Raw genomic sequence first — 24,303 nt, forward strand, 5'->3', positions numbered from 1 at the left:
TATCCAGCTCCTTATTGCCTAAATTGCATTGTCCCTCTAACAGTTGTGCATATCCTTGTTGAATGTTCTGACTTCCAGGACGAGCGTGTGTCTTGCTTTCCGACCTCCCTCGCAGTCGCTTGTCCACTGATAGAATTCTTGGTGAATCGGATACTTTTGATATCGTGCGCCTTATGCATTTCTGTTCTCGTATTGGCATCCTTGGTGATATTTAGTGCCCTCTGATTATTCCGCACATTTGATGGTGCTACTTAACCTTCCCGGTTTGGTGCCTTCTTTTGATAGTTACTTACTTTCTAGAGACCACCTTAGAGACTTGGTGGAGGAATCCTGGAATCCTATAATTCCAGGATCTGTGTCATCGAGTTGTAACTTCGGGTTTTGAAGTTCCAGCTATCGGTCTTGAAATTCCAGCCCTGGGTCTTGGAGTTCCAGCTTTGGATCTTGGAGATGCAGCTCTGGGTCTTGGAGATCCAGCTCTGGGTCTTGGAGTTCTAGCCCCGAGTCTTGGAGTTCCAGCCCTGGGTTTTGGAGTTCCAGCCCTGGGTTTTGGAGTTCCAGCCCTGGGTTTTGGAGTTCCAGCCCTGGGTTTTTGAGTTCCAGCTCTGGGTCTTGGAGTTCCAGCTCTGGGCCTTGGAGTTCCAGATTCAGTTATGCAGGGAATCTCGGTGTTATTTTTTTTGAAAGAGAGAGACGAAACGAATTTAGGAAGTAAATTAGTCACTTCGAAAATGAACAAAATTGACTTGTCTCAGAATCAATTTCCCGTTGTTATGCTGCATCTTGGAAGAGATTTTTCTTGTGACTGCAACACAAAACGAGCGCTGTGAAACGCTTAATTTTGGGTGGTAAATTCTCTGGTCAGTAGACTTCGAAATTTTAAAGAGTTGTTAACATTTACACTTTGGTTTAGCATAAATATGTATTGCCAAAATTCAATAACAGTCGTCTTTAGTTCGGTATGAAATTCTTCAAAGCTTTTTAAAGTTCATTAAAGTTCTCCCAAGTTCTCTCAAGTTTTCAAAGTTTTATGAAGCTTTTCCAAGTTTTATGAAACGTTTCCAAGTTTTATGAAACTTTTCCCAAGTTTTATGAATCTTTTCCAAGTTGTTTTTTAAGCCCTTTCATGTTTTATCATAGTCTTCCCACTATTCCATGTTATTTGTGTCGGAAAATCCGACACCATTTAATATATCATACAGATAATAGCTGTGTTGTATAAACAAGTTACCCATAGAAAATGTAACTTGTAGTGGAATTACCGTCTAAGGAAAACGGGATATCATCACCACATACTATTATAATTCACCAGCTATTTTGCTGGGAATTGTTCTTAAATACATTAGTCTTTGGACTTTACCATCATAAAACATCTTATATAAATTAATTTAATTATCAGTAGTAAAGTAGAGTAAATGTGACCCTTCTATCACCTTTGGCCATCTGGACAATGTAAGCCAGGCGTCAGGAGGAAGGAGGGAGCCATTGTTGTGTCACCTCCGAGACGTGTGGAGCAAATTTAGCTCCTATCATATCTGGACAATGTCGGCCAGTAACGTCAATAGTATGGAGTGTTAAACAGCCATTGTTGATACGAGACCAGAGGCTCACACGGGAGCAAATTCGGCTCCTGTTAATTTTACTTGGACGTAGTGTTATGGAAACCAAAGGTACCATCTCCAACACGATGTCTACAATTCAAGTTAAGTGTTCTTTCCGAAACCCGTTTATCATTCATTTATGGCCATTAATGTCAGGATATAGGGTGACCCGGTTAGATCACGTGGAAGCCTCAAACTAAAGGTAATTAAGCCAGGTCTTCATGTTCCATGTACAGTTTTCTCTGAAATACTTGTCATATATAGGATTCTGGCTTCACAGCTAGCGCACTTTTGACAGGTCAAGACGAGGAAGCAAGATTTGTGCACCAGTTACTGGGTGATATGGAAGCTACCTCAAAGAGGATAATTTGGTGTCTACACCCTAGTTATACCTGGTGGACTAACCTGCTGTACTATAAGATAAGGAACCTCTTCAATGTTTAATAATGTGTAGTTAATACTGTAGTTTGATTGGCTGCATATATATAAACTAATAAACCCCCCCTAATGTGTAGAGGATCGATTTGTGAGATTAAGAGATTATTGCAGAAATACAGTCCACTTATCATTATACAAATTGCTATCGAAGTATATAAATTAACGTAAATATAAATTCATATAAATTAAATAAATATAAATCTCACAGGTCGGTTCCCACAATTTGAGCTAACCCAGCCACTTTGAACGGTAGAGCCACGGTCTCGCTTCATGCAGGTCGGCGTTCAATCCCCGACTGTCCAAGTGGTTGGGCACCATTCCTTTCCCCCGTCCCATCCCAAATCGTTATCCTGACCCTTTCCAAGTGCTATAAATTCGTAATGGCTTGGTGGTTTTCCCCTAATACTTAAAAAAAGTTCCTCTAGTATCTTCAAAGCTATTTTAAGAACTTTCCAGTTTTTCCAAGGCCTTTCAAGTTCTTCGAACGTCTCCTAAGGACTTCCGAGGTCTTCTGAGGTCTTCCAAGATCTTCGAAAGTCTTCCAAGATCTTTCAAGTTCTTCCGAATTCATTATGTTGCGAGGAAATAGGCAGGGGCCCGGCTGCCTCGTTATCATACAGGACGTTAGCAGCAACGCGTGTGTCCCACACATCAACGTCAGACTAACACAACAGGCAGGCCGACGAGGCTTGACAGGCAGTGACATGGCCTCGACGGCGATAGAAGCGTGCTCTATTTCCGAATTTTAAAACAAAAATTGTTGACGTTGATTGACAGCTGTTTCGTTGATACCGGAGATAGGAAATTCTGTTGTTGTTATGATACATCCTGAGGCTTGAGGCGGGGCTGTGAGACCTCCAAGTTGCTCATATTAATTATTATCAAAGAAGGTCTGATAAATATGTTCAGACATGTTAAGCTCCAGGCCTCGACGCTACATACACGAAATATCTGGGATTTGATGGCTGTTGTGGTTGGCATCCTGTGGAAGTTAGTCGTTGGCCTAGAGAAGGCCCTCGATAAGCCTAACACGCTTCCTGTGCCCTGCGATGAAAAGCAGGAAACCAATCAGGTTTTTTGGAGCATCTGTAATTAACGTTCCAGAAAACCCGCAATATCAATCATCTAATCAAATTTTGGGAGGCTCGGGATGTCTGGCGGTGAACATGATTATAAAAATACGTTGGTGCTAATTATAGAATGAAAGCTTAATTTTAACTGTGCGTAAATGATTCTGAAATGTCACCAAATGTTGAACAAGAAAACATTTAACTGTGTTGAATGACAGTGACTAGCTGCTAATTCATACTCCCATAATATACACTTGTGTATAAGGGAAAGTAGGGGAGGGGAGAGAGAGTACTCATGAGGTGACTTACTTTCATGCAGTTAAATACACTCTAGGAGTGAAAATACACTAAATTAGTGAATGTCGCTCAAACAATGAAATACACACAGTAAGTAAAATATACTGAAACAGTGAAATAAACACAAACAATGGATTGCTCTCAAACAGAAAAAATACAACGAAGCAGTGAAATATATACTGCTTGGGTCTTGGGTCTTGATAAAATGGTATCAATATCCCCGGACTTCAAGCAATAAAATTCATTCAAGCAGTGAAATGGTTTGGAAAATGCATTTCAGTGAAACACACTCTCAAACAGGGAAAGGGCCAAGGGGGTAACTGAAGCCCTGTGACTCACAGTGACACGCCTACGAAATGGCTCTCAGAGCAACACTTCCCCTTGTTATATTGTGCGCTTTTAGGAGGTGCCTAAAATTGGATCATTCTGTCATCAGCATCACGATGAAAGCTCCGCTGCCGCCTTCCTTGGTGATGCAGCTTCGAAACTGTTTTGTTCGTTTTTTTTTATTTTGTTTTAGAAATTAACTTTCATTATTAGCTGAAGCATAGAGAATACCAATCTCTCTCGATTGGTGGCCCAGCGTGCTGACAGTTCAGCAAGGAGGGACAGAGGGAGGAATTTTTCAGGAGAAAGCGCCAAGCCATTACGACAGTATAGCCCTTGGAAGGGGTCAGGATAGGTATTTGGGATGGGACGGGGGAAAGGAAAGGTGCCCAACCTCTTTCAAGGTCTGGGATTGAACGCCGACCTGCATGAAGCGAGACCGTCGCTCTACAGTCCAGCACAAGTGGTTGGGCAGGTGCAGCAAGGAGGCATCAGAAAATTCCGATTTTAACTTCATAAATATGGGGTATCTATTGCTTAGGTTTTGGCCAACACATTAAATGTTATTTACAAAGATACAACGGAACGGATTGGCACCTGGAGATATGCAGTACAGTTCTGGAATTAATATTACTACACTCCCTACAAAATTGAAATGTTCCAAGCACAATGAATTAATCCCTAACATGATTACTTAATCCCTCGAACACGAGCAATCGGCATTTTCACTTTAGAGTGAACTAATCCCTTGAGAACGATAACAGTCGCTAGAGTACGATGACCTAATTCTTCAAGGGAAAATAACACAGGCCTTGGTAAGTTGACTGAGACTACCCTGTATGTTAACTCTATTTCCCTGGTAAGTTGACCTAACATCTCTTATATGTTGTGTCAATCTAGTTGATTTAGTCTCCCCTGAATGTTGACTCAGTCACTCCGGTATGTTGACTCCATTTTCCTGGTATGTTGACTCCATATTCCTGGTATGTTGACTCCATCTTCCTGGTATGTTGACTCCATTTTCCTGGTATGTTGACTCCATTTTCCTGGTATGTTGACTCAATCTTCCTGGTATGTTGACTCAATCTCCCCGGAATGTTGACTCAATCTCCCCGGAATGTTGACTCAATCTCCCCGGAATGTTGACTCAATCTCCCCGGAATGTTGACTCAATCTCCCCGGAATATTGACTCAATCTCTCCGGTATGTTGACTCAATCTCCCCGGTATGTTGACTCAATCATCCCGGTATGTTGACTCAATCTCCCCGGTATGTTGACTCAATCTCTCCGGTATGTTGACTCCATTTTCCTGGTATGTTGACTCCATTTTCCTGGTATGTTGACTCAATCTTCCTGGTATGTTGACTCCATTTTCCTGGTATGTTGACTCAATCTCCCCAGAATATTGACTCAATCTCCCCGGAATGTTGACTCAATCTCCCCGGTATGTTGACTCAATCTCCCCGGAATGTTGACTCAATCTCCCCGGAATGTTGACTCAATCTCCCCGGAATGTTGACTCAATCTCCCCGGAATGTTGACTCAATCTCCCCGGAATGTTGACTCAATCTCCCCGGAATGTTGACTCAATCTCCCCGGAATGTTGACTCAATCTCCCCGGAATGTTGACTCAATCTCCCCGGAATGTTGACTCAATCTCCCCGGAATGTTAAATAAATCTGGCTGGTATGATGATTCAATTTCCCAGGTATATATATGTGAGAGGAGAGAACACCAGCTAGCATAACATATGTGATGGAGGGTGCACACCGCCATTTTGACTTCTCACATGAGTGCACCACGGCTAAGTCCGTTATTATGAACTGTAGGTGTACCTTGCTGGGTGTCTGTGGGCAGAGTAGGGCACCAGCTGTCATAAAATTACGTTGGCCGACGTGGCATTATTATCAAGGGAATTACAGCAATTGTAATATATTTTACATTAATTAATTCTTAGGCTTTGAAAATCCAGTTATAAAAGGTACTGAGCGGAGTTAGTGGTGGGAGAGGCGAGTCCCTCGACCATCTGTGTCAACACACGTCTCCCCCCGTGACGTGATGAGACACCACGTGACCCAAGGAAGACATGCGGTTCGTGGCGGCACTATGGGCCTACTCTCTGGTTGTCTCTTGCAAAGAACAGAGGAGATAGCGTGTGGCTAGCGAGTCTAGGCCACTCGGCGATCCCGGGGGATTCCGACGGTGTAGCCACACTTAGAAGAACGTGAAAGCTTTAGTTACGGCCACAACTAAGGTAAGTCCGTCTAAACGCGACCTTAAGCTCAGCTCGATATCTCTATTCCATATTCGCAGTACCGTCTCCAGAATCCGGTGTCATGAAGATTAGAATTAACGAAATTACGAGTGAAAACGAGAGATTCTAAGTGTGATTCTAAGCATGGTCTCAGCAGAGTGACACAGACTGCACGGGTGCCACCTGCTATTATCGTTACCATCCATCCACATCCACAAGTTTAAAGCTACGTGGATGTAAAGTAGTGGCTAAACAATAGATCCCCAGTGTGCGAAGTAACTTAATTACAGCCATTTGTGAGGACAGTGTTTTCCCGCCCTCTGATCCTATCACCCAGTGTGGCACCCTCCACACGTGTTGTCACCCAGTGTGGCACCCACCACACGTGTTGTCACCCAGTGTGGCACCCACCACACGTGTTGTCACCCAGTGTGGCACCCACCACACGTGTTGTCACCAAGTGTGGCACCCACCACACGTGTTGTCACCCAGTGTGGCACCCACCACACGTGTTGTCACCCAGTGTGGCACCCACCACACGTGTTGTCACCCAGTGTGGCACCCTCCACACGTGTTGTCACCCAGTGTGGCACCCACCACACGTGTTGTCACCCAGTGTGGCACCCACCACACGTGTTGTCACCCAGTGTGGCACCCACCATACGTGTTGTCACCCAGTGTGGCACCCACCACACGTGTTGTCACCAAGTGTGGCACCCACCACACGTGTTGTCACCCTGTGTGGCACCCACCACACGTGTTGTCACCAAGTGTGGCACCCACCACACGTGTTGTCACCAAGTGTGGCACCCACCACACGTGTTGTCACCCAGTATGGCACCCTCCACACGTGTTGTCACCCAGTGTGGCACCCTCCACACGTGTTGTCACCCAGTGAGGCACCCACCACACGTGTTGTCACCCAGTGTGGCACCCTCCACACGTGTTGTCACCCAGTGTGGCACCCTCCACACGTGTTGTCACCCAGTGTGGCACCCTCCACACGTGTTGTCACCCAGTGTGGCACCCACCACACGTGTTGTCACCCAGTGTGGCACCCACCACATTTGTTGTCACCCAGTGAGGCACCCACCACACGTGTTGTCACCCAGTGTGGCACCCACCACATTTGTTGTCACCCAGTGAGGCACCCACCACACGTGTTGTCACCAAGTGTGGCACCCACCACACGTGTTGTCACCCAGTGTGGCACCCACCACACGTGTTGTCACCCAGTGAGGCACCCTCCACACGTGTTGTCACCCAGTGAGGCACCCACAACGTGTTGTCACCCACCACACGTGTTGTCACCCAGTGTGGCACCCACCACATTTGTTGTCACCCAGTGTGGCACCCACCACACGTGTTGTCACCCAGTGTGGCACCCACCACACGTGTTGTCACCCAGTGTGGCACCCTCCACACGTGTTGTCACCCAGTGTGGCACCCACCACACGTGTTGTCACCCAGTGTGGCACCCACCACACGTGTTGTCACCCAGTGAGGCACCCTCCACACGTGTTGTCACCCAGTGTGGCACCCACCACACGGGTTGTCACCCAGTGTGGCACCCACAACGTGTTGTCACCCAGTGTGGCACCCTCCACACGTGTTGTCACCCAGTGTGGCACCCACCACACGTGTTGTCACCCAGTGTGGCACCCTCCACACGTGTTGTCACCCAGTGTGGCACCCACCACACGTGTTGTCACCCAGTGTGGCACCCACCACACGTGTTGTCACCCAGTGAGGCACCCTCCACACGTGTTGTCACCCAGTGTGGCACCCACCACACGTGTTGTCACCCAGTGTGGCACCCACCACACGTGTTGTCACCCAGTGTGGCACCCACCACACGTGTTGTCACCCAGTGTGGCACCCTCCACACGTGTTGTCACCCAGTGTGGCACCCACCACACGTGTTGTCACCCAGTGTGGCACCCACCACACGTGTTGTCACCCAGTGTGGCACCCACCACACGTGTTGTCACCCAGTGTGGCACCCACCACATTTGTTGTCACCCAGTGAGGCACCCTCCACACGTGTTGTCACCCAGTGAGGCACCCTCCACACGTGTTGTCACCCAGTGAGGCACCCTCCACACGTGTTGTCACCCAGTGTGGCACCCACAACGTGTTGTCACCCAGTGTGGCACCCACAACGTGTTGTCACCCAGTGTGGCACCCACCACACGTGTTGTCACCCAGTGAGGCACCCTCCACACGTGTTGTCACCCAGCGTGGCACCCACAACGTGTTGTCACTCAGTGTGGCACCCACCACATTTGTTGTCACCCAGTGTGGCACCCATCACACGTGTTGTCACCCAGTGTGGCACCCACCACACGTGTTGTCACCCAGTGTGGCACCCACAACGTGTTGTCACCCAGTGTGGCACCCACCACACGTGTTGTCACCCAGTGTGGCACCCACCACACGTGTTGTCACCCAGTGTGGCACCCACCACACGTGTTGTCACCCAGTGTGGCACCCACCACACGTGTTGTCACCCAGTGTGGCACCCACAACGTGTTGTCACCCAGTGTGGCACCCACAACGTGTTGTCACCCAGTGTGGCACCCACCACACGTGTTGTCACCCAGTGAGGCACCCTCCACACGTGTTGTCACCCAGCGTGGCACCCACAACGTGTTGTCACTCAGTGTGGCACCCACCACATTTGTTGTCACCCAGTGTGGCACCCATCACACGTGTTGTCACCCAGTGTGGCACCCACCACACGTGTTGTCACCCAGTGTGGCACCCACAACGTGTTGTCACCCAGTGTGGCACCCACCACACGTGTTGTCACCCAGTGTGGCACCCACCACACGTGTTGTCACCCAGTGTGGCACCCACCACACGTGTTGTCACCCAGTGTGGCACCCACCACACGTGTTGTCACCCAGTGTGGCACCCACAACGTGTTGTCACCCAGTGTGGCACCCACAATATGTGTTGTCACCCAGTGTACAGTAGTAGGGTTGGCAACGCACAGAGGAATTTTTTTTTTCTGGGAGAAAATTCCCCTGTGCGTTGCCATGGTTTTCAGGTGAATTTGGGGGGGGGGGGGAAAAAGGGCCTGTGCGTTGCCATGGTTTTCAGGTGAATTTGGGGAGTCACAGATTTGGAATTAGGGAATTCTTATAATGAAAAATAATGTCATACGAGTTTGTTAAAGTTCTTATGAGAAAAATAATTTCCGAGACATAGAAGTTTGTTAAGGCCTTATGGGACAAATTCAAGTATCGTATGTAGCGCTTTAGGGTTTCCAGGAGAACTCTACGGACATGTTTTACATGTTTTCAACTTAGAAAAATCGTCTATGTAAGCCTTAGTTATTCATATAAATTTAGAAAATCACCTGTGTAAGTCAGGGTTTTCAAGTCTCGTACCTCACACCCCCTCCCTCCCCCCTTACCTCGCAATCTCTCGCGTCACCTTTATTTACTTTACGCCCGGCCAGCCAGTCGGCTCTTAATCTTATCTTATCTTCATAATATCTGGACCGTCCCTCCTCTCTCTCTCTCTCTCTCCCTCCTCTCTCTCTCTCCTCTTCATATTATTCCCTCTTCCTATTTTCTGACATACTAATATTTTATTCCTTTTTCATTAACCAGTCAGTTTTATACAAATCAACCGAAGCATCTCAATGTAACCTTTAATACTGAAAACTGCCTCAGAGACTATCTAAGCTGGCCCCAGCTACCTGCCCCAGGCTATCTGCCCGAGGCAATCATCACCTGATTACCTGCCCCAGACATCCACCAGTCATTGTCGGCATTCGCCACCGTAATAATTTATATATATATACATTAAGCGTTAATAAAACTTATTTATTTATTTATAATTTATTTAGTCATCTAATTCATAGTTTACACAATTTATAATAAAAGAGTTTATTCCCAGTATTCGCCAATCATTCTCGCTATTAATAAAACAGCCAAACGCTCACTCAGGGGCGCACTATCGTTATTACGCTCATTCAGGGGCCCCCTCAGATCGCCAAAGTCTCAGAGGCCTACACTTTCAGTCTGCATTCAATCTTCATCCTGTTCACAAGGTTCCCCCAGTCTAGTCATATCATCATGTCAGTGTGTCCTCTGTGCCTGTCTCCTCTCAACAACAACAACGAAATCGGGCATGTGTGTCAAACACGATGTTTAACATGCCTAGGTGAAATGTCCATCAACGCTCTTCAAGAATGCAGACTATACTGTATAGGATGCAACGGGCCTACACCGCCTGGACATTTTGACGTAACCTGTACCAGCTGTGGGCAACTCTATTGTGCAAATCGTAAGTACCGCTTTTTTCTCGCACATTCAATAAACTTTCAAAGAAAATATATATCCGAAACACACATACATGCATACAGACAGTCAATTTATATATATTATTTTCATTTCAGTTCATGGTTCTACTTCCTGCCCATACTGTCGTTTCTCCGTTAACCGGGAACCTCCCACCGAAGCCAGAAACGTCATTGAACCTCCACCCAAGCGCCGTCGCATCATAAATAACCGTACGTTTTCACAATAATTTTCGTAATTTTAAAAAGTTATTAATTGTATATTTTAACAAGTGTATAAACAAGTAATAAGTACTCATACAAAAATGTTTCCATTACAGGAGTTCCTATTCGTGATCAAGAGAATCTCATACTTGGTGGAATCAACATCCCAGCTCGTAAGTAATATTATTATTTATCTGTAATTCAGTTTTCCTCTTATTTAGACTTTTTGCTTTCCCTTTTAATAATTCCTCTTATTTACACGATATTTTCCTATTAAGGTTTTCAAATCCTCTTAATGTTTCAAATTTGTTTTCCTCTTAATGTTTATTCATTGTTAATATTATATTACAGAATCGCCCCTGGATTCAACCCAACCCTCTGAGTGGAGCACACCTGTACGCAGTCAACCCCAGCTGTCCCAGGAGCTAGAAGAAGATGCACCAGACGGCAACCAGCATGCATCTTCAGATGAAGAAGAAGAAGACAATCAACCCCCTGTTCACGACATATCAGATGAAGAAGTCAACGCTCCAGATTCCCCAGAGGTACTTAACTTAGATAACGTTGTTCCGCGAGTGTTAGAAGTCATTAACCATTTCGAAGGTTCTTTCTCGAGACATTCGTTCTCCATTCCCGGACATTTAGACGCTGACCCCAGCGTATATATAAATAGGTATAGGGAATTTTTTATAGAATATATAGACAATCAGTTCAGACAAATACAGGAAGAATTCCCTCCCTCATTTCACATTTACCCTGATGTAAGCCTAATTTTGCAAAAACTTAATCATGCCGACAATCAATATGAAATATTAGACGAAGTATTTTCAATTAGAGGCGAAACTCAGATTGTTACACAGGAAGAGGTGGAAGTTCTTGTAAATTCATGGGTTGACGAAATGTCTGCTAAAATTGACGAATGCCTAAAAAATGTCCAATCCTCAAGTGTAGGAATTCATTCCATGTCAGGCTTTGCCATTAATTTTTCGTATATTCGCCACCCTATGCACCTTGGATCTTACGTACCATATCCTGCGAAATTAAGGGGTAAAGAATCGGTATTTAATCCTGAAAGTGAAGGAGATGAGTGTTTGTTACAGTGCATTGCAGCGTATAAAAACTTAGCAATGGGCAGGACTATGAATAACGTTAGAAAGTGCTACAAAAACCTTCGATGGTGTAGAAGATTCGTAGTATGGGCAGATGAAATCAGATTCCCCGTATCATTTGATAACCTTAAGAAAATAGAGAAGCTTAACAAAATTTCTATTTATATTTATACAGTAACTCATGAAAGTAACAGATACTATCTTAGTTTAGCTAGGAAAAGCCAGGAAAAGTATGCCGATAAAGTCCCTTTGTTGTTATTAGAAGGCAAGCATCTCTGTCTGATCAAGGATTTTGATAAATTTGTAAAGAGTATTAACCACCATTCTGAAAGGATTCCTAACACTCATAAATTCTGCAAAATTTGTCTTTTGCATGCTCCCTTAGATGAAATTCAGGCTCACGAAGAGTCATGCACTGTATCCCAAGTATTTTCATTCTATAACACTAATGATAAAATCAGTTTTAAAAATTACGGTAGGACCTATAGCCCAACTCACACCGCCTATTACGATTTTGAATGTCTATTAGACCGTCAAAATCCTAGAGGCATGGTGGAATGTAAGCATAAAGCAATTGCTTATGCTTACATGATTTTAGACAGGGAATTCAATGTCGTAGATACGTATTCATACGTAGGCCCAGACGCTGTCAATCATTTTATTACAAAGCTAGAAGCCTCATGGAAAGCTATTCATGCTCAGCTCCCCAACTTCCCTAAGAACTTGTCTAGAGAACAGGAAAGAATGTTTCAAAGCCAAAATACGTGTCAATTGTGTCATCAAACTTTCAAGAATAAGAAAGATAAACATAGACATCATAATCATGCTATTCAGGAAAATAATTACTTAGGTGCTTATTGTGCTCGTTGCAATTTACAATGTAAAAATGCTCGTAGATACTTGACCACATTTTCCCATAATGCTGCCTATGATCTTGGAATTATACTTAAAGAACTGTCCAAAAATCCTCACCGCAATGTAGAAATTCTAACCAAGGAAGGATTGAAATTTATGCAAGTCATCATAGGTAAACTTAAATTCCTAGATAGCCTAGCTCTCCTTAATGGGTCATTAGGAACTTTAGCAAGCGAGCACGTTGCCGGTAAGAAACCCACCAAGTACACTGAACACATACTAAATGGCGTATCCGATGAAGCTAAAGCTCTGTTAATTAAAGGTAAACAAAGCCTATGTTATGATTATATTTCTTCCATGGACGTGTTAGACGAACCTCAGCTCCCTTCGCGAGATAAGTTTTTCAATGTTTTACATGACTCTCCACTGTCTGAAGAAGATTATAACAATGCTCTTAAAGTATTTAATTTAGGGAACTGTACAAACATCAAGGATTACCTCATGTTATATTTAAAAGTTGACGTGGGAATGCTAGTTGATATATTTACACTTTGGCGAACATCACTGAAAGAAATTTATGAACTAGATATTGTTTTCTATGTATCACTTCCTAGTTACGCTTGGGATGCGTTCTTATTTAAATCAAAAGTTGTACTTGACTATGTGTATGATCAGAATATATATGATTTGTTGAGAAGGAATCTTAGAGGAGGGTTCACATCTTCCATTAGACAATTTACACAGGCTGTTAACGAGCACACTACATCTAACCCTAGCTCTGATGACGATACTCACATTTTGTACCTCGACTTTAACAGCTTATATGCAGCGTGCATGGCTGAGGTACTTCCCCAGGGAGGGATTAGACAATTAACTGACCTTGAGCGGGATACCTTATTAGGGCAAGGGTTACAGCATATCCCCTGTAATCAAGACAAAGGCTATTGGATTTTATGCGATACAAAACATGTATCTCCCGAGGTAGCTAGGTATACTGATGATCTGCCCCTTGTACTGTCTCATACTAATATAACGGAGGAGTTTTTGTCAGAGTACAGTAAGAAAACCCTTAATGATGAAAAACGTAAGCTCCCACCTAAAAATACTAAGTTAATTGCATCCCACTTGCCCCAAAACGACTACTTAGTAAGCCTTGATTTCCTGCAATTGCTATTAAAACTTGGACTAGAAGTTGAACGAGTAAAAACAATCTATGAATTTAATCAGGCTCCCTATTTAAAAGATTTTATTTCAACCAACATTCGAGAACGAGCCAATACCACCTGTAAAGTTAAAGGAAAAGCCTTTAAACTCATAAGTAACAGTCTGTACGGGAAATCAATGACAAATATATCTAGATATGCTAATACTCACCATCTAGTAACGACAAAACATTCATTCTTAACTCATGCAAGAAACCCTTTGTATAAACGAGCTGTCTCTTTAGGTCAAGATAGGGTTCTCTGTACAGTAATGAAAGACATCCTTAAAGTTACCACTCCTTCTTACATGGGTTATCAGATCTTGCAGATAGCCAAGAGGCGTTTATACGAGTTCTGGTATAATGTAGTTAAAGCCCATTATGGGGAGAGAGCTAGACTAATTTATACGGATACAGACTCATTTATATTTACTCTGACCTGTAAAGATGCTTTCCAAGAAATGACAAAAGCTCCTCTAGTAGATTATATGGATTTCAGTAATTTTGACAAAGATCATCCCATGTATTCTGCTACTCGCAAAGGTGAACTAGGACTCCTCAAGTCAGAAGTAAAGCAGAAAATCATAACTGAATTAATTGCACTCAAGCCTAAAACTTACTCTCTCCTAACCCTTGATAATGAACATTTATGTAAATGTAAAGGGATTCCTTATCACCAACAAAAGAAAATAACACATGCATCTTTTCAGAACACATTAGAGACAAATACAACTTTTAATTTTATATCCCGATCTATTCGTAATGTTAATGGACAGATATGCACGTGTAAAACAACTAAGCGCGGTCTGTCAGCTTTTGATGACAAGAGGTACCTCATTAGTCCCACAGAGTCATTAGCTTACGGTCACCCAGACATTCCAGAGCGTGAGGTACGGGTACAGGTAGAGGAAGAGGTACAGGAAGAGGTACAGGTAGAGGAAGAGGTGCAGGTAGGGGATCCAGTAATTGTAGATAATCCCCAACCGAGACGTCAATTGTTCCCCATTTTTAATCTTTGGGAAAAGCGGGATAGAGTCGCTCAGCAATTATTCCCTAACAACAACTAAGTCTGTTACTGTATTGTCTATGTATTATCTATAACTATATTCAAATGTCTTTTATATTATATTGGCTATGATTTGTTACTGTATTTGATATGAAAATGACTAAGATTTGTTACTGTATTTGATATGAAAATGACTAAGATTTGTTACTGTATTGGATATGATTTGTTACTGTATTGGATATGTTATGATTTAATGTCTATGATAATGTATATTCTATGATTTTATTACTGTATTTGATATGAAAATGACTATGATTCAAATGTCTATAATAATGTATATTCTATGATTTTATTACTGTATTGGATATGAAATGACTATGATTTTATTGGCTATGATATTGTATATTCTATGATTTTATTACTGTATTGGTTATGTTATGACTATGATTTTATTGGTTATGATATTGTATATTCTATGATGTTATTACTGTATTGGATATGTTATGACTATGATTTTATTGGTTATGTTTAAATAAAACTCGAATGTAGATTTCGTTTAAATACTCCTTTCATTATATATTTGTAGTTAGTCTATTGAATCCTAGCAACATGGAAGGGCAGAAAAAAGTTATTACTGAATCCCAGTTGAATATATTTAGTGAACCATCAAGAATTATTATTGCTGGATTTTCAAATGGTGGGAAGAGCTATTTATGTGCTAAAATGATAGAGAAATATCAGCAAAACTTTGCAAAATAATTATCTGTGGAAGCGGGTATAAAGAGTTGAGAACTAATCCACTCTTTAAACATAAGATATCTTTTTACTCTGAAATTGTAAACCCTTTAGATGATCGTGATCCAGAGGATACATCTCATATATTAGTTGTTTATGATGACTTGTATGTTGAATCTACAAACTCTAAAATAGTAAGTGATATATTTACTAAGGGACGGCATGAGAACATCTCTGTTATTTTTATAACCCAAAATATATTTTTCAGTGGGAAATTTTCTAGATCTATAAGTTTAAATGCTTCTCATTTTATTCTGCTTAAATCAAGAGACTTGTCCCAGATAGAAACATTAGGCAGACAAATATTCGGAAAACAAGATGCCAAGAAATTTTTAGATATATATAAGAAAGTGATTTCTTGACAGTATGGGTATTTACTTGTTGACTTGGGCGTTAAAACACCTGAATCCATAATATTTAGGGGAAATATTGTAAATGAACCCCCATATGAAATAGTGTATCAATGGTGAACATTACACAAGCTCTTAATAAGATATACAATGACCCCAAGTCCATAGGTGGGTTTGGTGGCGTTTTAAAATTGTATAAGGCTGCAAAGAAAACAATCCCTGAAATAACTATAAAAGATGTGAAAGACTATTTAAAAACGTCTAATGCTTATACCTTACATCTATTAAAAAAACGTAAATTTAAACGAAGACGTATCTTAGCACCTAGACCTAAAGCTTTCTTTACCAGTGACTTGGCTGATATGACATTGTTAGCTAAGCACAACAATGATATTAAATATTTATTAGTTTGTGTTGATATATTTTCAAGGTTTGCACATGTAGTTCCACTATCCACTAAATCAGGTCAGAGTGTAAGTGAAGCCATGAAAGCTGTTCTGGATTTACCTTCATCAAAAGGTGTAAGGAAGCTTAACACTGATAAGGGCGGTGAATTCTATAATAAATATATGAAACGATTGTTAGACAGTAAAAACATTGATCTGTACAGTGTATTTTCTCAGGAAACTAAAGCTAGCATTGCAGAGAGATTTATAAGAACATTGAAAACTAAGATATATAAATATTTAACGGCTTATAACACCTTAACCTATATAAATGTATTACCTGATATGGTTAAAACGTATAATAGAACACCACATAGAGGATTAAAGGGGAAAATACCTATTGATGTACATGCTTTATCTTCGCCTCGAGATGTGACTAGGCAATTTAAGCTCATGTATAAAGGAGAGCAGCAGACTAAGCCACGCATCAGTAATCATCTGTCTGTAGGAGATACAGTACGGCTTGCCTTATCTAATCGTATTTCAAAGTTCAAAAGAGGTTTTCATCAACAGAACACTAAGGAAATATTTACAATTGCTCAAATTGATACTAAACAACCCGTGCCTTTATATTATCTAAAGGACTTAAATAATAGACTTATAGAAGGCGGATTTTATAGAGAGGAGTTGACTCCCACCTACTTGTCAGATACATTTGAAATTGAGAGAATTATAAGTAAACGTAAAGTTGGTAATACTACTTTATATAAAGTTAGATACGTCGGTTACGACAGTTCATTTGATCAGTGGGTGAATTCAGATGACGTGAAGAAACTATGAAGAAGCAGCCCTTAGTTAGAAAGTATCGTGGATTTATTGAACTATTAGCTAGATTAGGTTATAATTCTAGGAAAAAGTTAATTAAGACTCTTAAAAAGGAACATATACTTTGCTTATCAGAAATATTTAATAATTTCTTAAAAAATAAAATTGAAGTTGGGAAGCCTATTTTAAAGAGACTTTCTAAATATAGAGCTCTACTCCATACATTAGCCTGTAAGAAGAAAGCTATTTCACTCAAGAAAGACATATTAACAAGTAAAAGAGGAGGTAATTTATTGGGCATTTTACTTCCCATAGCTATAAATTTCATTTCAAGGCTATTTAATAAGGAATAATGAAAGAATTCTATCTTGTACCACGAAAAGCTATTGATCAACAGAAGCCTACGGCAGTAAGTGTTGAGAAGCCTACGATGACAGTGAGAACAAATCCTGTTATACAACACTTGATAGACTTAAGATTAAAGCTTAAGGATTATGATTTTGCTGTCTCCTTGTTAAATTATTTTAATACAACTGGACTTGTAAAGTGGGATGAGGAAGGGAACATTACATCGCCAGTTACTGGGCTCAATATTGTTGATGACGTTATAGGCAGGATGTGCACTCCGAAATTGTTATTCCCAGAAGATAAACTGCCAATTGCAAAGTTGTTCTACTCTTTGACATCTACACCTAAGAATTTATTTAGAAATGTAGATGCGAAAAATCAAGTGTTTTCTCCTCCAAGTTTGAAGAGGAAGATCAAGGCTGTAGATGAAGGAGAGTCTACCTGGATATCATATTAAGGTGAGTTTCTGTTTATTTTTATCATTTACTATTAGTCTACAGGATGGATAGTTACGTTATATATGCAGCGAGTAACTCTGATACTGATGTATTTAAAAACAATGCTCCCAATGCTTTTGAAAATAGATTACATAATCAGCTGCCTTTAGACCCTAATAAAGCTTATGAAGTGTGCCTGAAGAATATATTCCTGCCTCCATCTTATTTCGCTGTTAGGAGGAATGACCCGGAAAGTTTTATTTCAGTTCAACTTCTAGTGTCTAATAAAAATTTATCTGATTTGAGTACGGTGAATACATCTTTCACTTTAAAGTCGGATATTTTAGCCAGTGATAATTGCATAGAGCTAACTACTATTTTAAATAGAGAAATTTCTACTATATTTTCAAAAGGTTCACTGAGTTTTATAGGACCCGTACTTAATTATAATTTCCCAGATCACGGGGACGTTTATATGAAATATGATTCGAGTATTAATCGAATTAAGTTTAATGCATTATTTAGTGAGAAGTTGTTAAAATTATTTATTACAAAGGATGGAAAATTAGTTGTTCGAATTTCTTTATCTTTCGGTCGAAATATATGTAAAGTTATTGGAGCTGAAGTAGGTAAAGCCTATGACATTTTTATTATGAATAAGCCACCTAATAACAGGTTATTTGTACAAGATACTTGCTATTATCATCCTAGGCCAGGAGGCCGTATAGATTTCTTGTGTGTATATTGTGATAAGGTGCAGCCCACCATGTTTGGTAATCAGATTGTAAATATCTTGGATGTTGTTTCGTTTCAAAGTAATGTAACACACAGGAAATTATATAAACCTTTAAATACGACTAATATTGATGGCATCAGTATTAGATTAACAGATCAAGATGGGGAGCCTGTATATTTTGAAAAGGATGGATGTACGATTGCAGTATTACATATTAGACCCGTTGATATATAATGGCATGAGTAGAGGGAGTTTATCATTCTCTCTTGGCCTGTTTAAACATGAGGGTCGGGTTTGTACCGCTGTCTGTTGACGAGGTAGAGCGATTTATCGCTCCTCGAGGGAAGAGAGGCGGAGCACTGGGCGATATTACTGTTTTTGATAGAAGGCATTTAAGAGGAGGTGGAATATTAAGCTTCTTAACTGGTCTAGCTCGTAGAGCAACTCCTTTCCTATTAAAAACTATAATGCCAGCAGCATTGACAATGGGACAGAATGTTTTGCAGGATATAAATGCTGGTCAAGGTACTTTGAAAGATTCAATTAGAAAACGCGGTATGGAAACATTGAAAAGTATAGGTCCTAAATTGTTAGCAGGTGGCCGAATAACGAAAAGAAAAACGAAAAGACCTGCCTATATAAAGAAAATGGATAGATATAAAGACGTGTTTTCATAAAAACAGTACTAGTTGTATGCTAGACGCAGACATGATGAGTGTAAATGCTCCTAGTGCAGCATTGCAAGTTCCTTTAGAAAATTATACAGCTGCTATAAGCGATGGCTTTCCTAAAGTTAGTCCTCATAGAATGGTTGAAAGTACTATATTTTCAAGACAGACACAGGATATTTTACCTGTGAATTCAAGTATTAACAATAAATTTAAAGACTCTTATATTGAATTCCGTATCCCGGGAGTTAAGGGTCAATTTATTGATCTTTCGAGCTTGACGCTAGAACTGATGGTTGAATTAACGGGACCTGATGGAATTACGGCTTTAGCGGATATTAAAAATGCATCAATAGTCAATGGTTTGTCCCAGACAATGTTTAAAGCTGTAACTGTTTATTTAAATGAGCAAGTGGTGGAAACTAATTCACTATTTTCATATTTATCATATGTAAAGCTAATGACGACGCTTTCTGAATGTAAAGCTGAAAGATTTAAAGAACTGACGTATTTCTATAATGATGTTTTCCCTGAAAAATATGATGTAGATTATTTTAAGAATGCCTCCGAAGACCTTAAATCTAGATTTGTAAAGTTAAAAACTGAGGGAGTAAATTGTTGCTTTAAACTGCTATTGGACATTACAACTTTGAGCGAATATCTTTTGGATGGAATTGATATTCGTTTGAGATTAGAACTTAACAGTGATCCGTGGGTTATAAACAGTATTGAATCTGGATATAAGTTTAACATAAAACTAGCTAGAATGTGGATTGATCGGATAACTCCATTTGCATCTGGATTGGAGGCTATTAATAGAGCTCTGGCTGAACAAAATACACCAGTTACATATACGTTTGATAAGACACTCCATAAGACGTTCATTCTCGGTAATGGGCAGCAGAGATTAAGTATTGACCAGCCATGGGGGAGCATTATCCCAGATAAATTATTTATTATGATGATGGATATGGAAGCAATATCAGGAGCGTATACACTTAATCCACTTTATTTCGATCACTGCGATTTATCTAATGTATATATTACACGTGATGGGACAAACTTATTTAATATAACTTGCAAGTTCCCGAATAAATGTTCGAAACTATACTACGAGACTCAAAATACAGTAGGCTTTAATGCTTGCAATACCTTGACATATAATTCATTTATAAAAGGAAGAACATTACTGGCATTTAGACTAACGCCTGAGGAATTGAGAGATACCCTTCCTATAGAGGCTTCGGGCAACCTGAGAATTACATTAGAATTTGCTGTTCCAGCGAAATCAAATAAAGTTATTATTTTATTCGGAATTACAACGGGAGTTTTGAGAATTTATTCAGATAGGCGAGTTGTGTGTGATACAAGAGCATGAACTGCAAACAAATTAATACGGCATTGAACAATATGAAAGGTAGTAAAGCTAAATATATTGGATGCTATTTAGCGACGGATATATATAGAATAATGAAGCAAATACGGGACAGGCCGATTATGTTTATAATAAATACCTTAGGAAGAGACTCTAAGGAAGTAATGGGTCACTGGATTGCTGTATATAAATCTAAACGGAAAATAGTTATACTCGATTCATATGGAATAAATGTGTATTCGCCATATATTTCAGAGTTTTTAAATTATTATAAAGACTGTGATGTATACACGTTTACAGAGAGACTTCAGAGTTTAAATACTTACGTATGCGGGCTATATGCGATGTTTTTCTGTTACCATCTTTCAAACAAGGATCTAAAAACTGCAATAAAGCTATTTGAAACTAGTTTTACTTATGGAGAATATATGCAGAATGATAGGAACGTAATGAGGCTATCTTATGCTTTATTTAAAAATATGCCGAGCTGCTATGAAACGCTGTGTTATGATAAGAGCGATATTTGTTGGAAAATGTGCTTGGAGACGACTGGCTGAATGAGGCTATAACAAATTATCTAATGGAAAATGGTGAGTGCATTTGTTTTGAGGTTTTATGTGTATGATAAATATTGTACATGTGTAAACGCTATCTGAAACTGTTATTCTTTATTTACAGAGATGAAGAGTGAATAGGACGGATATTATACAAGCGGATTGAGGAGCGAGCTTCTTAGAACTTCGGGCTAAATGAGTCGTTTATTATAAATTGTGTAAACTATGAATTAGATGACTAAATAAATTATAAATAAATAAATAAGTTTTATTAACGCTTAATGTATATATATATATAAATTATTACGGTGGCGAATGCCGACAATGACTGGTGGATGTCTGGGGCAGGTAATCAGGTGATGATTGCCTCGGGCAGATAGCCTGGGGCAGGTAGCTGGGGCCAGCTTAGATAGTCTCTGAGGCAGTTTTCAGTATTAAAGGTTACATTGAGATGCTTCGGTTGATTTGTATAAAACTGACTGGTTAATGAAAAAGGAATAAAATATTAGTATGTCAGAAAATAGGAAGAGGGAATAATATGAAGAGGAGAGAGAGAGAGGAGGGAGAGAGAGAGAGAGAGAGGAGGGACGGTCCAGATATTATGAAGATAAGATAAGATTAAGAGCCGACTGGCTGGCCGGGCGTAAAGTAAATAAAGGTGACGCGAGAGATTGCGAGGTAAGGGGGGAGGGAGGGGGTGTGAGGTACGAGACTTGAAAACCCTGACTTACACAGGTGATTTTCTAAATTTATATGAATAACTAAGGCTTACATAGACGATTTTTCTAAGTTGAAAACATGTAAAACATGTCCGTAGAGTTCTCCTGGAAACCCTAAAGCGCTACATACGATACTTGAATTTGTCCCATAAGGCCTTAACAAACTTCTATGTCTCGGAAATTATTTTTCTCATAAGAACTTTAACAAACTCGTATGACATTATTTTTCATTATAAGAATTCCCTAATTCCAAATCTGTGACTCCCCAAATTCACCTGAAAACCATGGCAACGCACAGGCCCTTTTTCCCCCCCCCCCAAATTCACCTGAAAACCATGGCAACGCACAGGGGAATTTTCTCCCAGAAAAAAAAATTCCTCTGTGCGTTGCCATCCCTACTACTGTGTACACAAGCATACTCACCACCCCTGTGTGTGTGTGTACCCTCACATTCATCATACTCATGCCGTATGACACATTCATTAGCTGAGTCATACGACACTACGAGCCGCGGGGCACCTGACTCAACATCACCTGTTCATCACCTGACTCAACATCACCTGTTCATCACCTGACTCAACATCACCTGTTCATCACCTGTTCATCACCTGACTCAACATCACCTGTTCATCACCTGGTCACCACCGGGTCACCACGCAGAGACCTCCACGTGGTCTCATATCACCACGTGTGGAAAGTGCTGAGTTAGATCTTCAATCATCGGCAAAGTCATCTACTGTATGTATGGAGAGTCTTTTATGGTATATGTCTATTATATGAGACTGTAAATATATCTCTGTATATGTTGTTGTGTAAACTCCTTGTGTTGATTTCATTATGAACCATCCGACCGGACGTTATCTCGTTATCACTGATACGGGTGTGAGAGCGTAGTCGAGGAAAGCACGTTAAATGCGACGGTTACAGTACGTCTGAGTGATTACTATAATTAGTCTCTGGTTGTGTATGAGTTACACGTAATTAAACATTTAGTTAGGGTGTACTAATTGTGTTGTGGTACGGGTCAATTATACTATTCACATCATATATTTCCATGTGAATGTTATTTCCATTATCGATTGATTAATTGTGATTTATTAATTAATATTGTGAGTGTGATTTGGTGTTGTGTTGTTAAGTAACCACTGTGGAGTGAAGTGTAAATGGTTACCGTGTTTTCTGATTCGTCTCCGTGCTTAGCGATTTATATAATCTTATATCATTACACTGAAAAGTTTAAGGTATTTCTTCTTAAGATAGCTGTCCTTCGAGGCCGTGTATTTAACGTAATTAGTGAAGTGACTAACTTTTGTTTGACAAGCTGTCTTAGTGGTAGCCTGAGGTAACGTAATTCGTCTTGATTAATTCACTGTCCGTGTGACAGTAATTAATATAATTACTCACTGATTGTTTAATTGTCTTTGAGGCAGAATAATTACTGTGGAAAATTATTGTTTTGATTGGCTGTCCGAGTGATAGATTGTAATTAATGTAAATTATTACCTTTGATTGAGTGGCTGTCTTATGACAGTAATTAACGTAATTAATGTAATTAACTTAATTGTTTATTGTTATTGAATTGATTGTAATAAATTGTTCTTGTCTGTGTGATAGAACAGTAACGTAATTGTTGTTGTTTTGATTGTCGTCCACAGAGACGTGTGTTAACTGAGAATGTTTACCACAGATGGTCTCAGTGTCTTGCTATCTTGGATTTGAATGTCTAATTGTTTTGCTGCAGTTTTGGGCTAAATATTTGTTGAGTCCAAGTGATCACCCGATTGTTCAGTGTGTTCATTTTGACCAGCCGAGAGCGGTAGGGACAGGAGTCCGGCTATACTAGCTGTTTGAATAGCTGTTATAGTGTTACTTAGGATAATTAACGTAACATTAAAGTGTTGTGTCTTGTATTAGTATTAAGTTTTGTTGTTGTTAACAGGAAAAATGCCTTATAGTATTGTATTGCCCCTTATAACTCATGCTGTTTTACAGTAATAATAAATCTTGCATTGGATGAAAGCCAGCTCCTGGATTCGAACCTAATCACAAGCCCAATCACCAATTTTAAATTTTGGGATGCGAACCCCTAGTTACCCTTTAAGATTGCAACAGGCAGTTGAGACGCTAACGACCTAGTTGATAGGTGTTCCAAGGAATTGGACTCCGGCGGTTGTTCTCGCCTTTATAGCAGTTTCAAGTCCAATCTCACGTCCGACACTTAAAGTGATGGCTTTAATTGTGCAGTCCTTCTGACCGAGATAAAAATCACACAATTTATTCAATGTCTCTGTTATATTGACTCACCTTCCCTGGTATATTGACTCACCTTCCCTGGTATATTGACTCACCCTCCCTGGTATATTGACTCACCTTCCCTGGTATATTGACTCGCCTTCCCTGGTATATTGACTCACCCTCCCTGGTATATTGACTCA

General features: G+C 40.4%; 1 protein-coding gene across 1 annotated transcript; it reads left to right on the forward strand.

The window, feature by feature from the left end:
- Positions 1-10,132: 10,132 nt before the first annotated feature.
- LOC138370545 (uncharacterized) lies at positions 10,133-21,279 on the forward strand. The gene is made up of 5 exons (XM_069334930.1): positions 10,133-10,287; positions 10,400-10,513; positions 10,621-10,677; positions 10,856-11,049; positions 21,274-21,279. Exons 1-5 carry the CDS (start codon positions 10,170-10,172, stop codon positions 21,277-21,279), a joined length of 489 nt encoding a protein of 162 aa, XP_069191031.1. The 5' UTR covers positions 10,133-10,169.
- Positions 21,280-24,303: the final 3,024 nt, after the last annotated feature.

Source organism: Procambarus clarkii, chromosome 32 (genome assembly GCF_040958095.1).
Source record: "Procambarus clarkii isolate CNS0578487 chromosome 32, FALCON_Pclarkii_2.0, whole genome shotgun sequence".
NCBI lineage: Eukaryota > Metazoa > Arthropoda > Malacostraca > Decapoda > Cambaridae > Procambarus > Procambarus clarkii.

Excerpts from the sequence above, each read along its gene's own strand:
- LOC138370545 (XM_069334930.1), top strand. The coding sequence starts at position 10,170 with ATGTCCATCAACGCTCTTCAAGAATGCAGACTATACTGTATAGGATGC. Across the intron at positions 10,288-10,399 it reads GCAACTCTATTGTGCAAATC|TTCATGGTTCTACTTCCTGC; the intron begins GTAAGTACCGCT and ends TTTTCATTTCAG. Across the intron at positions 10,514-10,620 it reads CCGTCGCATCATAAATAACC|GAGTTCCTATTCGTGATCAA; the intron begins GTACGTTTTCAC and ends TTTCCATTACAG.